The sequence below is a fragment of the Terrapene carolina genome, unplaced genomic scaffold (assembly GCF_002925995.2).
Source record: "Terrapene carolina triunguis isolate 2854851 unplaced genomic scaffold, T_m_triunguis-2.0 Scaffold210, whole genome shotgun sequence".
NCBI lineage: Eukaryota > Metazoa > Chordata > Testudines > Emydidae > Terrapene > Terrapene triunguis.
This window is the reverse complement of record NW_020664561.1, coordinates 42,180,420-42,193,014: the sequence shown is the minus strand read 5'-3', so window position 1 is coordinate 42,193,014 and position 12,595 is coordinate 42,180,420. Positions and strand designations below refer to the sequence as shown.

Below are 12,595 nucleotides of genomic sequence, written 5' to 3'. Positions count from 1 at the left end.
ACAGTAATTATTTTCCTGCAAGGTGTAGAGTGGGTGACGATGTTTTTTAGATTTTAAATGGCCTAGTTATTTACAGCCCACAATTTTTTGTTGTTACACTGAGCTTGATTGTTTACAGCACATTGATTTAAATTACTCTATCATACTGCTCTTTTTTAAGGTGATTAGAACATGTTTAATTGTTTTATGTGTATTTCTCATGTACTGATAATTCATTACCAGTGCCTCTCGGCCTTTAGCAATGTAACTATCAATTTGTATCAGAGAGAAGGTGTAAACAAAATGTACTGAACCATCATGTTAATTTGAGACTGAGAGAATTAAAAAAAGAATAGAAACTCTTTCAGAATTATACGCTTAACAGTGACTGTAGAGAGCGCAAAAGATTGATACTGAAATAAAGAAAAAAAGACACAAGAGAATCATGTAAAATCACATAACCTTTTTTTTACCTTTCTTCACTATTTTGAAGAACAATTATTTTTATTACTCCTATTTTCTCCCTACAGTGCCTACTACCGCAGTGACAATAACTTCTTCAGCAGAGCTATACAAAACCACTGTGTCAACCATAAGCACGACTTCACAGAAAGGCCCCATAAGCACAACATTAGCTGGAGGCACAAAGGAAGGAAGCAGAGGGCCCAAGCCACCACCAGCAGTTTCCACAACGAAAATTCCTCCTGTGACAAGTTTTTTCCCTTTGCCAGAGAGATTCTGTGAACCTGATGAGGCCAGGGGGATTAGCTGGCCTCAGACGCAAAGAGGAATGATGGTTGAACGCCCTTGTCCCAAAGGAACTCGAGGTATTGCCTTAAAAAAAATCTTGATCTCAAGTAAATGTTTCAAAAGGAATGGACAACTCTTTTATGGCATTTTTTGTTTTGGGTAATCTCAAACTGTCATGATTTTTGTTACTCGGTGTATGTAGTGTTTGTTCAGGCTTTGATCTATAAAAGGCATTTGAAAATAGGTACAGAATGACCTCACACACGCTTTTTAAGAATCCAGGGCAAATTTTGCTTGAGAACTGTAGAGAAGCTTGCTTACAGCTGCCTTTCCCATTATGAGCTGCTCTCTGGATGATTTCCAGGGAAAATCAAGAGATTTTTGTTTGTTTGCTGTAAAAGTCTGATACTTTACCCTGATTTGTATATTGCCATTTGTAATTTACATTATTTTCTTACATTTTGTCAGTTGTTTCCACTAGTGCTATTCAAAATTTAATAAAGAGTTTGGAGTGCATTGTAGCTGATTTCCCGAATGCATGCAGAAAAATGGTTTCAATTTCACTGTTGTTTCTACATCTGTTGTAGGAACTGCCTCGTATCTCTGCATGGTTTCCACTGGAACATGGAACCCTAAGGGCCCTGATCTTAGCAACTGTACCTCACACTGGGTAAATCAGCTGGCTCAGAAGGTTGGTTGGAACCCTTTAATATGATACACACTGGTGATTAAGGGTTTTAACTCTGAACATAAATTATTCAGCTTTGTATGTTGAAACCATCTTTATTACTCTTTGTTCAATTTAAAAGCAGAAAGAATTATGCATACTTTGTCTGTAAAGCATTTACTGAAAGCTAGGTTCACATGTGTTCTTTGGTAAGCTGTTTTCTAAATTAAACTCTTTTAATGAGTCCATGCTTGCTTAATTTCATTCCTATTAAATTCAAACGTGCTTTTTGATGTTCAATAGAAAAAAAGTACATTCACCTAATAAATCAAGTACTATAAAGTGCACACCAAAATATGTACGGTATAAGCAGATGTTTAGCTAACTGAAAATGATGGAAGAAAGTGCATTCTAAAAAAGTGCATTAAAAACAGAATATGATTAGAGTGCAGCATCACTTTTTGTTTTTCCCCTCCCTAGTGAGCCTTAGTGAGGTTTATGAAACTAAATAATTTGCCATCACTACCAGCTGCTTGACTTTCAAATGCCTCAAACACTGGTATGAACAAAAAGATTTATTAGTGTCTGATAACAGTGGTAAAATAAAAGTGAAGATGAAATAGAAGATCTAGCCCAAAATCACCAATCTGATTTCTGGTTTTGATGGCTGTTAAGAACTGCTTTGTGTGTTATGGATCTAAGAACTTTTAATCTTCTGAGATAAAGTTACTGGTTCAATTAGTTGTGGATTTCAATGTACGTGCAAATGATTATTTTGCCACAACAAAGGTATACACAGAATCAGAATTGGAAGCCACAGGTAGAACAAGGGATCCTGCTGAGATAATATAAATTGTCTTTTCAGATCAGAAGTGGAGAAAATGCTGCTAGTCTTGCCAATGAACTGGCTAAACACACCAAAGGACCAGTTTTTGCTGGTGATGTGAGTTCATCAGTGAGGCTGATGGAACAGTTGGTGGACATTCTTGATGCTCAACTGCAAGAACTGAGACCTAGTGAAAAAGACTCAGCTGGGCGGAGTTATAACAAGGTACACAGCTTCCCACACCTCCATCTGCTAGGATAATCCTTTTTTCCCTTTCAGAAACATTACTGCCAAATCTATGCTTTACTCCTACTGTACAAATAAAGATTTAAGAAAAAAACAAATCCACAATAAAGTGTAAATTTTATTAATTGGCTGACATGAAGCTCAGTAGATGACTGGGTTCAAATATAAAATGTGTGTATGCTTATTCAAATATTGAATATATCACCTCTGGTTTGAGAAGAAGGGACACTATTGAACTCTGGGGAGTAGCGTATCTTCATGGAAACCTATTGCAGGATCAGAGCCTTTGCTAGTCCATTTAAGACCTGAGCATTAGTCACTAATGATAATTGGGTATAATAAACATGTTATTACTACTGGCAAATATTATCACAGATAAAAATATCTCTTGATGTTCTTGAATATGAATCATAATAACATTATCATTCCAGTTTTCCGGTTGTGAGTGCTAAACTTCTTGCCCATTGTGATTCAGTCAGCACAATATAAATTAAGGATTTTTCACACAGTCTGTTTTGGAAAGACCATCCCATCCTCTCACATCTCCCACTCTGGCAACTACAGTCTTGAGATTTTAGCTCTTTCAAGAGTGGTTGATGGTTTTATTCAAAATGCCTAGCTATATTGCTGAGCAGAGTTCCTCCAGAGACCAAGCATATGCCCATAGTCTACCCATAGTTTGAACAGAAATCCCATTGATGGAGGAAAGGAAGGTTATAACCAGGTATATGGTTGGGGAGTAGTGTCCTTCAAGAATGTTGCATGGCCCCATGGAAGTACATTGGGCTAAAACTAGACAGACATCTGGACTCTGCATACTGAAGATTTGACACACCAGACTAATTTTTTGATATTTCTGTAGCTTCCAGAATGTGTCTAACCTCTGATTTTCTTTTTTCTTACTAAAAAGCTCCAAAAACGAGAGAAGACATGCAGGGCTTACCTTAAGGTATCTCTCCTGTGCTGTCACCCTGCTTTCACCCTGCTTCAGCAACCTGCCACGCTTTATCATCTTGCTGCATGATCCTATGTATTTCAGTCTTTGATAAATGTGTTTTGTGCCCCATATCAACTGTACAAATGTTGGCTTTGCACAGGTATAATACTCTCAGAATAAGCAAATGATCAGCGCTTACAACTCTTCTCCTCCCCCCTGCCCCCAATCGAAAAGTAATGAGTATTGTGATTTGGAGATGTTAATATCTCTGTTTCCTTATGTTATGTTTGTGGAGAAAAAATGTCAATAAAACAGAAATGGTGTCAGTTGCTAGTTTCTCGCTTTTTCTGAGGTGCAATCTTAAATTCCAGAGATTTTTGTTAAGAGTCTTTACAAAGGTCAGATTCAGCAACTTAAGGGAGTGGACTGCAAATAAAAATAAAATCATCCTGTAACTTTACAGTACAGTATGCGCCAAGTGCCCCATTAGCTAAGCTACAAGGGGCATGCAGTATATTGTTACCTGACTTTCAGTTTCTTGCAGATTCTGCAGCCTCCATCCCTGCAGTGCCCAGTTCCCACACTGTGATGCTGTGCCAGTTATGTCACTGCCACCACTCAGTACTGCTAGTGGAAGAAACTGGCCTAGAGTGGATCACGTAAGTGGCTTTTTAAAATTATATTGCACGGTTTTTCAAAGTTTCTTTTTTAATATTATTAATTTTTGCTTACACCCTATGGGATATAATACAATGGTAATAAAAACTTTGAAACACCGCACAACATAATAAAAAGAAAAGCCTCTTATCTGACATTCCCCCCTTTATATAGGACTGCTCCAGTCACCAGCCTTCACAGGCTAGAGCCTTGCATAGAAATTGGAGCTGGTTGGTCACAGCAAGAATAGTTACTGTGAGATCCAAAGGGAAAAAAGGAAATAGGAGTGGTGGAATCAGATTTCAAATAATAATATTTTAATTGTCCCTTTTAGCCTGGTTAATGGGGAGCACAGCAGATATTGTTGGAATGGACTGAATTTTCATAATTCATTTGCAGTTCACCTTTTAAGATATAGGTTAATGGGAAATATAGTAATTGGTGTGTTGCCCAGGACACGTGTGTCATTGGGACAAAAATAGTCTTTTATTTTTCCCCCCTCTCTTTAGCAGGGAGGAGAGCGCACCTCAGAAATATTATTATATTGATAATCATTTTGATTCCACTGAAGAAGAGTTAGATTGTTCCGTAGTAAATAAGGCATGCTTCAAGTTAATGAATGCATATAATCAGCACGGTATATAGATACACAAGAAACAGTAGCACGACCTTAATTTCTGACCGGTATCATTTTCAGTGAGTCTCAAATGAGCTTCTCTGTTCAGATAAGAATAACAAACCTCTTGAAATTACAAATCAAAAACTGACTTACACTATGCAAATGAAGCAAGTTCCCACTTTGTGACAGAGGATTCAATTGTACCTCAGATTAGAGGCTCCAATCTGTATTTCTTGGTGACTAATGAATCTGGCCTCTGCAGACCAATTTCTGTTCCACTCTAGTTAATGGCTGCAGCAGTATCAGTGTGAGCATTTTGACTATTCTGTCTCCCATTAGAGAACGAAAAAAAGCCTTTTAATGCCACTTCGAAGTATCTTCAACCTGCCAGGAAGGTTGTGTGGCTCACAATGCTGGCAGAAAGAGGATATAAAGATGGATTAGGCTAATTAATCTTGCTCTGACAATAGCCTCAACCAACTTTTCCTAATCATTCATGTGCACAGTGTAGTATTCCAAACCAATATTTTTGTGTTCCGTTTCCATTCCCAGTGCTTTTAAACTGATCAAATTATATATGTGCTTAATGACACATTATGACTAGGTAAATGGAACAATGATTCAGCAATGCATGGCATATTCAATGCACAGCTACATTATGCATTAATGTGTAAGAGCCTGCCTTCAATTGATTAACTGATTACTGTGATTGATTGGATTATTTTGTAAAGAGAATGTAATGATGTCTCTTCAAATTCCCTTTTCTCCTTACTTACTGTTGTTTTATATGCAGCTTAATGAACCCTAATACATAATAATATAGTTGTCACAGTGCAGACTTTCAAAAATGGGAACTTTGTTCAGTTTTGTAATTGCTTTCACAAATAACAGGGTCAGTCAGTGGGCATCTTGTTTGCTCTACTGATTTCCTTTGTTGAATGACCATTGTGCAGGAATGGAAGTTAGTAAGCTTCCAAGTATTTGTCAACAGGTACAGGAAAGGGGAGAGAGAGTGGTGCAGACTATTTTATAACTACTGAGGCAACTTCATTTCATGCCTCTTATAATAAAAGAGAGAGTTTGTCTTAGACAACAGATTATGGTACTGTAGCTGCATGTGTTGTGTTAAGTTTGCAGGATAATAGTATTGCCTTTTTAGCCTAAACGTTGGAATGCTGGCTTTGGTATTTTTGGTGTTTTCTAAATGTGAATTATATTTTTTTGACATTAACTTCAATATTAAGCTTCAGGCAAGACCATTTGCATTGGTTCTTACATTTCTCAGCACATTAGTAACGCAGCCTTCATATCTGATACGAAACAAGTCAGATCTGCATGTTTACCAGTGACAGATGATACACTGCTGGTGACTAGTGCACCTCTATTTGTGCTAGTTCAACAAAGGGTTGGAAATATTTTTATGTTGAAAATAGTTTTCTGGTGCCATTAAATCACAGTAAATCATCTTGACAGTTAAATATTATAATTGTCACCAGATAACATTGGAAACTTTCTCCCACTGCCTAGGGCAATCACACCTAATGATAGTTTTCTAATGAATACAGGCAATCGTTGACACAGTGAACAACCTGCTCAGGCCTGAAGCTCTAGAATCCTGGAAAGATATGAATTCTTCAGAACAAGCACACGCTGCAACAATGTTACTTGATACACTAGAAGAAGGTGCTTTTGTCTTGGCTGACAATCTCTTAGAACCAACTAGAGTCTCAATGCCCACTGAAAACATTGGTAAGTTAATTTGTCTTCAAGTGTAGTTTCAAATACTGCATATCCCGCTATGACAAGAAAACAACAACCAAGGTTAATAGTCACAGTACACTAGGAAAGCTGGGGTCTGCAGTACTTGGTAGTGAGCTGCAGCTTCCCATCTAGGGGGTGGGGGGGAAGTGTTCGTAAATTGGGGTGTTTTCTTAATTAGTTAAAAAAAGTATTCTTCTGTAGCATAATTAATGCTATGTAAAAAAGTAAAGCAGTTCATGTTGCAAAGTTCATCTACAATTGAAAAATCATTAGCAAAATGTATGGATATGAATAGTGCTTAAATGCCAGAGAATGGATTTTCTGAAGTAACTGAAATGCTTGCTGTGGAGCTGTGGAAATGTTTTCCCATTATATATAATCTGTTCCTAATGAATTTAAATTACTTTCTGGAATGTGCTTTGCCAGTTACATTTTTTAGGCACATAGAACATGGACCAAATGTTTATATTAAACATAACTGCCTTCAGGTGAATGCATTCAGTGAACTACATCTCCCATAATGCAGAATAGCCATGCTCTATAGATTACAAAATAGTTGCAGATACTTGGAACATAATTTAGAATTTAAATGGTGGCCCCGATGAAGGGCTCAGCATTAGGGATCTACAAAGACAGGTATAGTCTTGAGTTAGTTATACCCACTGCTGGTACATAAAATTAAAATGTCTTTAGTGTACTGATGAGTCACGTCTCAGTGAGGTACAAGGGGAAAGGGAAGCATATGATGCCGAGGTGCTGGGTCAGAGGCTTGGGGATTGGACTGAGAGATTTGGGAATGGGAAGTGTATTGAATAAATAATTTTTTGGATGGGGGTGTGAGAAGAATGCTGAACTGCTGGGTACTTCGGGTCTCGCAGGTGAAAGGCCTCTAGATCAACTTAGGTTTTAATCCAAATAAATAATATCTTAAACCTCTATTTTCCCTCTTAAAACTGCATCCTAAACATCACATTGTAAGCAAAGTAATATTGGTGTGAACTGTGCACTTGTAAATTCAAATTCTGGATGGCCCTTACTTTTTATAGTGGTGGCTCTGCCTGCCTAATTATAGAACTTTCATAGGAAATGTTTATCATCATCACTAGTTACACCAATTGACATTGCAAAAGTTTCACTCCCTTATTAGGAGTTTGGATAGAATCTCTTTGTGAAAAGCTTTTGAGAGTTTGAGCTGGATTTAACTGTTGAAGAATAATTTTAAAAAACATATTCTCTTTTGTCTGATTTAATTGAAGACATTTTTCATTCTTATTTTTACCTTTACTTTTTTCCCCTTGAAAAACAGTAAGTACACATCTTTTGCAAATTAGCCTACATGCCACTTGTAAGGCAACAGCTTCCTTTAAAGTAGACTGTGTATCTAGGCCCCTGATCTTTCAAACACTGATGTACAAGTAGTTCTATTGAGTTAGATGGGACTACTTGTACGTCAGTGCTCAGGAGAAGCTGCCTTCAAATTAAAATAATATATTGCTCATGTCAAGGCTACTGATGTCAGTCAAGGCCTAACAGACCAGCTGTGCACGCACAACTCCCATTAAACTAAATGGCATTCAGAAACAGAACAACCTAAAATCTTAACTCCAGAAAGGCTTGCAGCGGACTACCCGTCCCCTCCATTCCCCACAGTTCTCCCTCTCTCCCCTTTAAAGACATTCTGAGTGAAATACTGCCCCCCACCCCCATTGAACTCAGTGGTAAAAGTCTCCTTGACTTCAGTGACCCGTGATGTCACAATTTATACTTATACTGAACTTATTAGTCAAATAAATAGTCTCCATGCAAAAACCACTGTAGATCTGTCATGTTCTTGTACATTCACTGTTTTGTTGGTTATTGGAAGCATTTGTGTTTGTCCTTCAGAATATGTAGGGGGGGAAATTTAAACCATTGTCAAATGTGATGTACAGGTGGGCGTAAATGCCAGGTTTTAACACTGAGGCAAAGATATTTCCTGATAAGTGGGCTGTCCTGAACTGAGTAATTTTACCTATCAAAGAGCATCCAAACTTGCCAGGTAATTCGATAAAACCTTAGTTCCGCACTATACAGACCTGAGTTAAATGTAAAGAACTGATAGTAACAGTTTAAATCGTTTTTAAAATACTTGTTTGGCAGAACATAAAATGTCTTCCAACAACTCTTTAACATACATGCAGAAAACCTTTTGGACTTTTCTAGACACAAATACAGATTCACATAACTATACTATTTAAACGCACCTAGCTATTTACAGTATTTTAGGATAGCCTTAGTATTGCATAATTGCTGTTAAAAACTGTAGACAGACACTAACAATTTATGCAGTAGAGACACTCTGGGCTTCAAAAATTAAGCATTTCTTCAACCTAAGATTTTACAACATTTTTAAAGTGATATCTTGTAAGCACACAATAAAACAAGGTTTGTTATCATGTTTTCACCACTGAAGTGCTGTTACTTTGGTAGTATGAACTAAGTTTGATTAAACATTAAAGAAACTAAGTCCACATAGTTGAAATATGCCAGCATGCATCTGTCTTGAAGAGGCAAACAAGGACAGCAGAATAAGGAGTTTTCAGAGTTATCACCTGGCACATTGTAATTTGACCACAAAATATGTTTTCTACTTTTTTTTTCTCCCCTCCCCTGTTGGTTTGTGTTTGGTCCGACTAGTTCTGGAAGTTGCAGTGCTCAGTACAGAAGGCCAGGTGCAGGACTTGAAATTTCCTCAGGGCAGTGAAGGAGGGAATTTGATCCAACTCTCTGCAAACACTGTGAAACAGAACAGCAGGAATGGTAAGTTTGGGCACATAAACAATCTGACTCCCTTTAATCTGTGTAAAATACACATTTAAAGCAATAGTAATTTAAATCTTGCATTTCTGAATATGTTAATACATTGACTTGCGGAAGTAAAAATAGCTGTTCAGTGGCTCTTTCTTGTATGGAGTGTGTGTAAGTCTCTTTGGTTGGAATCCAAATCCTGCATAATGCATTCATCTTTGCTGATGTTTTATTTTGCATTTAGACAATAGATTATTCAGCACACATTGTACTCTTCACCTACAATTCCATGACATTATAATGGGAGTTTTCCTTTAATAGGATTAGCAAAATTGGTTTTCATCATTTACAAAAGTTTGGGACGGTTCCTCAGTACCGAAAACGCAACCATAAAGCTGGGTAGTGACTTCGCTGGTCGGAACAGTACCATTGCAGTGAACTCCCACGTCATTGCAGCCTCCATCAACAAGGAGTCCAGCCGCGTGTACCTGACTGATCCTGTGCTTTTTACCCTGGAACACATTGATGTGAGTTATGCTAATGAATTAATGGGAAGGACATAAAATCAGCAAGAGAGAAGAGCAAAGCAGAAAAAACCACCTTCCTTCCATTTGAATTTTAAATGTTGGACTAGGTCAGAGACACAAGTTTATTTAAGTCTATGAACATAAAATTAAATGAGCCTGGTTCAGTGATTATTAGAACTTAAGTGTATTCTTAATGAAAGCTAATTCAGTAATCAACATGAAAATCTAAATGACTCTAATTTGTTTCTAAGTGAAAATTAACTCTTACCTTAGAATCAGGATAGAAAAATATCAACTGCTATGACTCTGCCTGTTTAATGTAGCAAAATTAAATGACACTTGGAGTACTTACTTTAATTCCGGGCCAGCTTTGAGAAACCTTTACAAATTGTTCAAGTAGATTTATGCAACAGAGAACAGAGTGTAGCTTCTACAGTCTCCGATGCCTCAAAGTTTGCTGCCTATCTTCCTCGTGACTGCTAAATCCATATGTTTCTTTTCACTACACTCTTTCACTGTGCTGTTTGAGTTGGGTTCTTCCTGTTCCCATGCCAAGAGAGTGGGTATAGTAAACTATCAGGACTGGCTCAGAAAAATATGTGTGGGTTTTCCTCTTTTTTATCTACTTCAGCAGGTTCTCCTTGAAGTAGGCCTTGAGGAGCTAACCCTTTCCCAGTGCCTCTTATGTGCAACTTTGGTTTGCTCAAAAATGAGAATAGAAAAGGGACAGTATTTTTAAATGGTCAGTTACAGGTGAAATCCTACAGAATAAATTCAGTTTTAATTTTGCAGAAAGAAAAAAAAGACTACAATGCACCATTAGTGCATAAAATAGTAAGATGGAAATTGTAATTGTTTAAAATTGGGTCTACAGTAATTGAGATTACACATTAGAGTGTTTCGGACTATAAAGTCCCTTTTAAACTAGATGTCTGCCTTGTACAACATAGTCCACAACTTTGCTGATGAAAAACTTTATAGTCCGAAACATGCAAAGTTTAATCTAAATTACCTTTTACATATATTGAACAACTGTTATTACCATTTTAGAGTGTAAAATCCTAATTTTATTTTATCCTTTTATTCCCCAGCCTGACAATTATTTCAATGCAAATTGCTCCTTCTGGAACTACTCAGAGAGGACTATGATGGGATACTGGTCCACTCAGGGGTGCAAGCTGATTGACACAAATAAAACTCATACATCTTGTGCTTGCAGCCACCTAACCAACTTTGCAATCCTTATGGCCCATAGGGAAATTGTGGTAAGTAATGATGCTTCTAGTCAGTATAGAGCAAACCTTTGAAGGTTTGGCTTTAATATGCAGAAGAAAGCAAAAGTTCAGATGCTTATCCAAATCCTAAACATATCTCTGAGCATTTCCAACTTTCATGCATCACTTCCAAGAGAAGCTTCCTCTCCATATGACCTTTCTCCCTCTTCCATAGAGCTGATCACAAGGTGAGGGGAACATTTTTTTTTTTTAATTGTTTCTGATTTTTGTCACAATCTTATTTTTGTTGAAATTTTCTGACCAGATGTGCTTTCCCACAACTGGACAGGTTTCAGGTCCCTCCTTTCAACTTCTAGCCCCCTGCCTTTAACAAACTCCCAGATACAGCTGGATATGAATTGTGGGGAAGTTTGTGTATTCTATGCCCTCCCTTAAACACAAGCTGCTATACTAATGATGAGGTCCAGCAGCCTCTTTACTGGGTTCTTCAAACTTCCCTGCACTACAGAGCTTTGCCATCTAGCTGCATACCATGCTGCCTATGAGATCTCTAAAGTCCCAGAGCATGTGACATTTGAATGGCTCTGGGACTTTGCCTGGACATTGTGCACTTTGGAGAGCGGCTAAATAGGGAAGCCCAAGAGTGCCTGCAAATATAAACGTAGCAGCAGCATAGCCCAGCAAAGAAGCTGCCAGAGAGTTGCTGAGCCATACAACCAATATAAAAAATAAAACGAAGGAGAATGACAGGATTGACCCTGTGGCCAATGAAAGTGAGGACAATCTTCTGAACCAGTCTTTACCTGAACATGAGGTTTGAGTTTGTGTTGTAAGTTGAAGGGTCAGATGAGTTACTCTGCTTTTTTTTTTGTTCTAATTGATTTCTTCATGATGAATGTTCACATATTTCTTCCACTCAGGCTTCTTGGACATAGAGTTGTAGGTTTGTTGGAAAGAACTAAGGTTTTCTCTTATAGACTATTATAAGAATTTTCTTTTGTATCTGCACATGTGTACAGTAATACATTCACGGTACAAGTCTCTTCCACAGAATTTTCTTCAAGCTTACAGATCACCATGAAAAAAGTAAAAATATTATCTCGTCTATTTCAAATTTCTATCTCTGTGCACTCAGAGCTGCCTTTCTTGCATCCACACTAATCTTGAACAGCAGATAAATCTGACATCAGATTGATAAAATACTTAGCACGTTTCTTCTGTCATCTATAAAATTCATCAGGAATTTTCTAGCTGCTACCTGTTTAAATGATCTTCTGTTTGTACTGATAAGTGGCCATATTAATTTTCTCCATTCTTGATTATTTTCAGTACAAAGATGGAGTGCATGAGCTACTCCTTACTGTCATCACCTGGGTGGGAATTGTCATCTCCCTTGTATGCCTGGCCATCTGCATCTTCACATTCTGTTTCTTCCGTGGCCTACAAAGTGATCGTAATACTATTCACAAGAATCTTTGTATCAACCTATTCATTGCAGAGTTCATTTTCCTAATAGGCATCGATAAAACAGAATACAAAGTAAGTCTGTGTGCATATTGATCTTGTTCTCTGAAAATGACTGTTTGAAATGGATGTGAATTTAA

At 37.5% G+C, this 12,595-nt stretch overlaps 1 protein-coding gene across 9 annotated transcripts in view; it reads left to right on the top strand.

Annotated features, from left to right (window-relative positions):
* Nucleotides 1-12,595, top strand: part of LOC112103319 (adhesion G protein-coupled receptor L2) — a 185,969-nt gene that overhangs the window by 142,883 nt on the left and 30,491 nt on the right. For 5 of the 9 annotated variants that reach the window (XM_029912337.1, XM_024195013.2, XM_029912333.1 and 2 more), the window contains exons 6-14: nt 510-806; nt 1,317-1,420; nt 2,262-2,447; nt 3,379-3,417; nt 6,247-6,430; nt 9,119-9,241; nt 9,551-9,756; nt 10,848-11,021; nt 12,321-12,530. In XM_029912337.1, coding sequence (XP_029768197.1) covers nt 510-806; nt 1,317-1,420; nt 2,262-2,447; nt 3,379-3,417; nt 6,247-6,430; nt 9,119-9,241; nt 9,551-9,756; nt 10,848-11,021; nt 12,321-12,530 — 1,523 coding nt within the window. The remainder of the gene's footprint in view (nt 1-509; nt 807-1,316; nt 1,421-2,261; nt 2,448-3,378; nt 3,418-6,246; nt 6,431-9,118; nt 9,242-9,550; nt 9,757-10,847; nt 11,022-12,320; nt 12,531-12,595) is intronic. The other 4 variants (XM_029912331.1, XM_029912330.1, XM_029912336.1 and 1 more) reach the window with 1 other exon arrangement.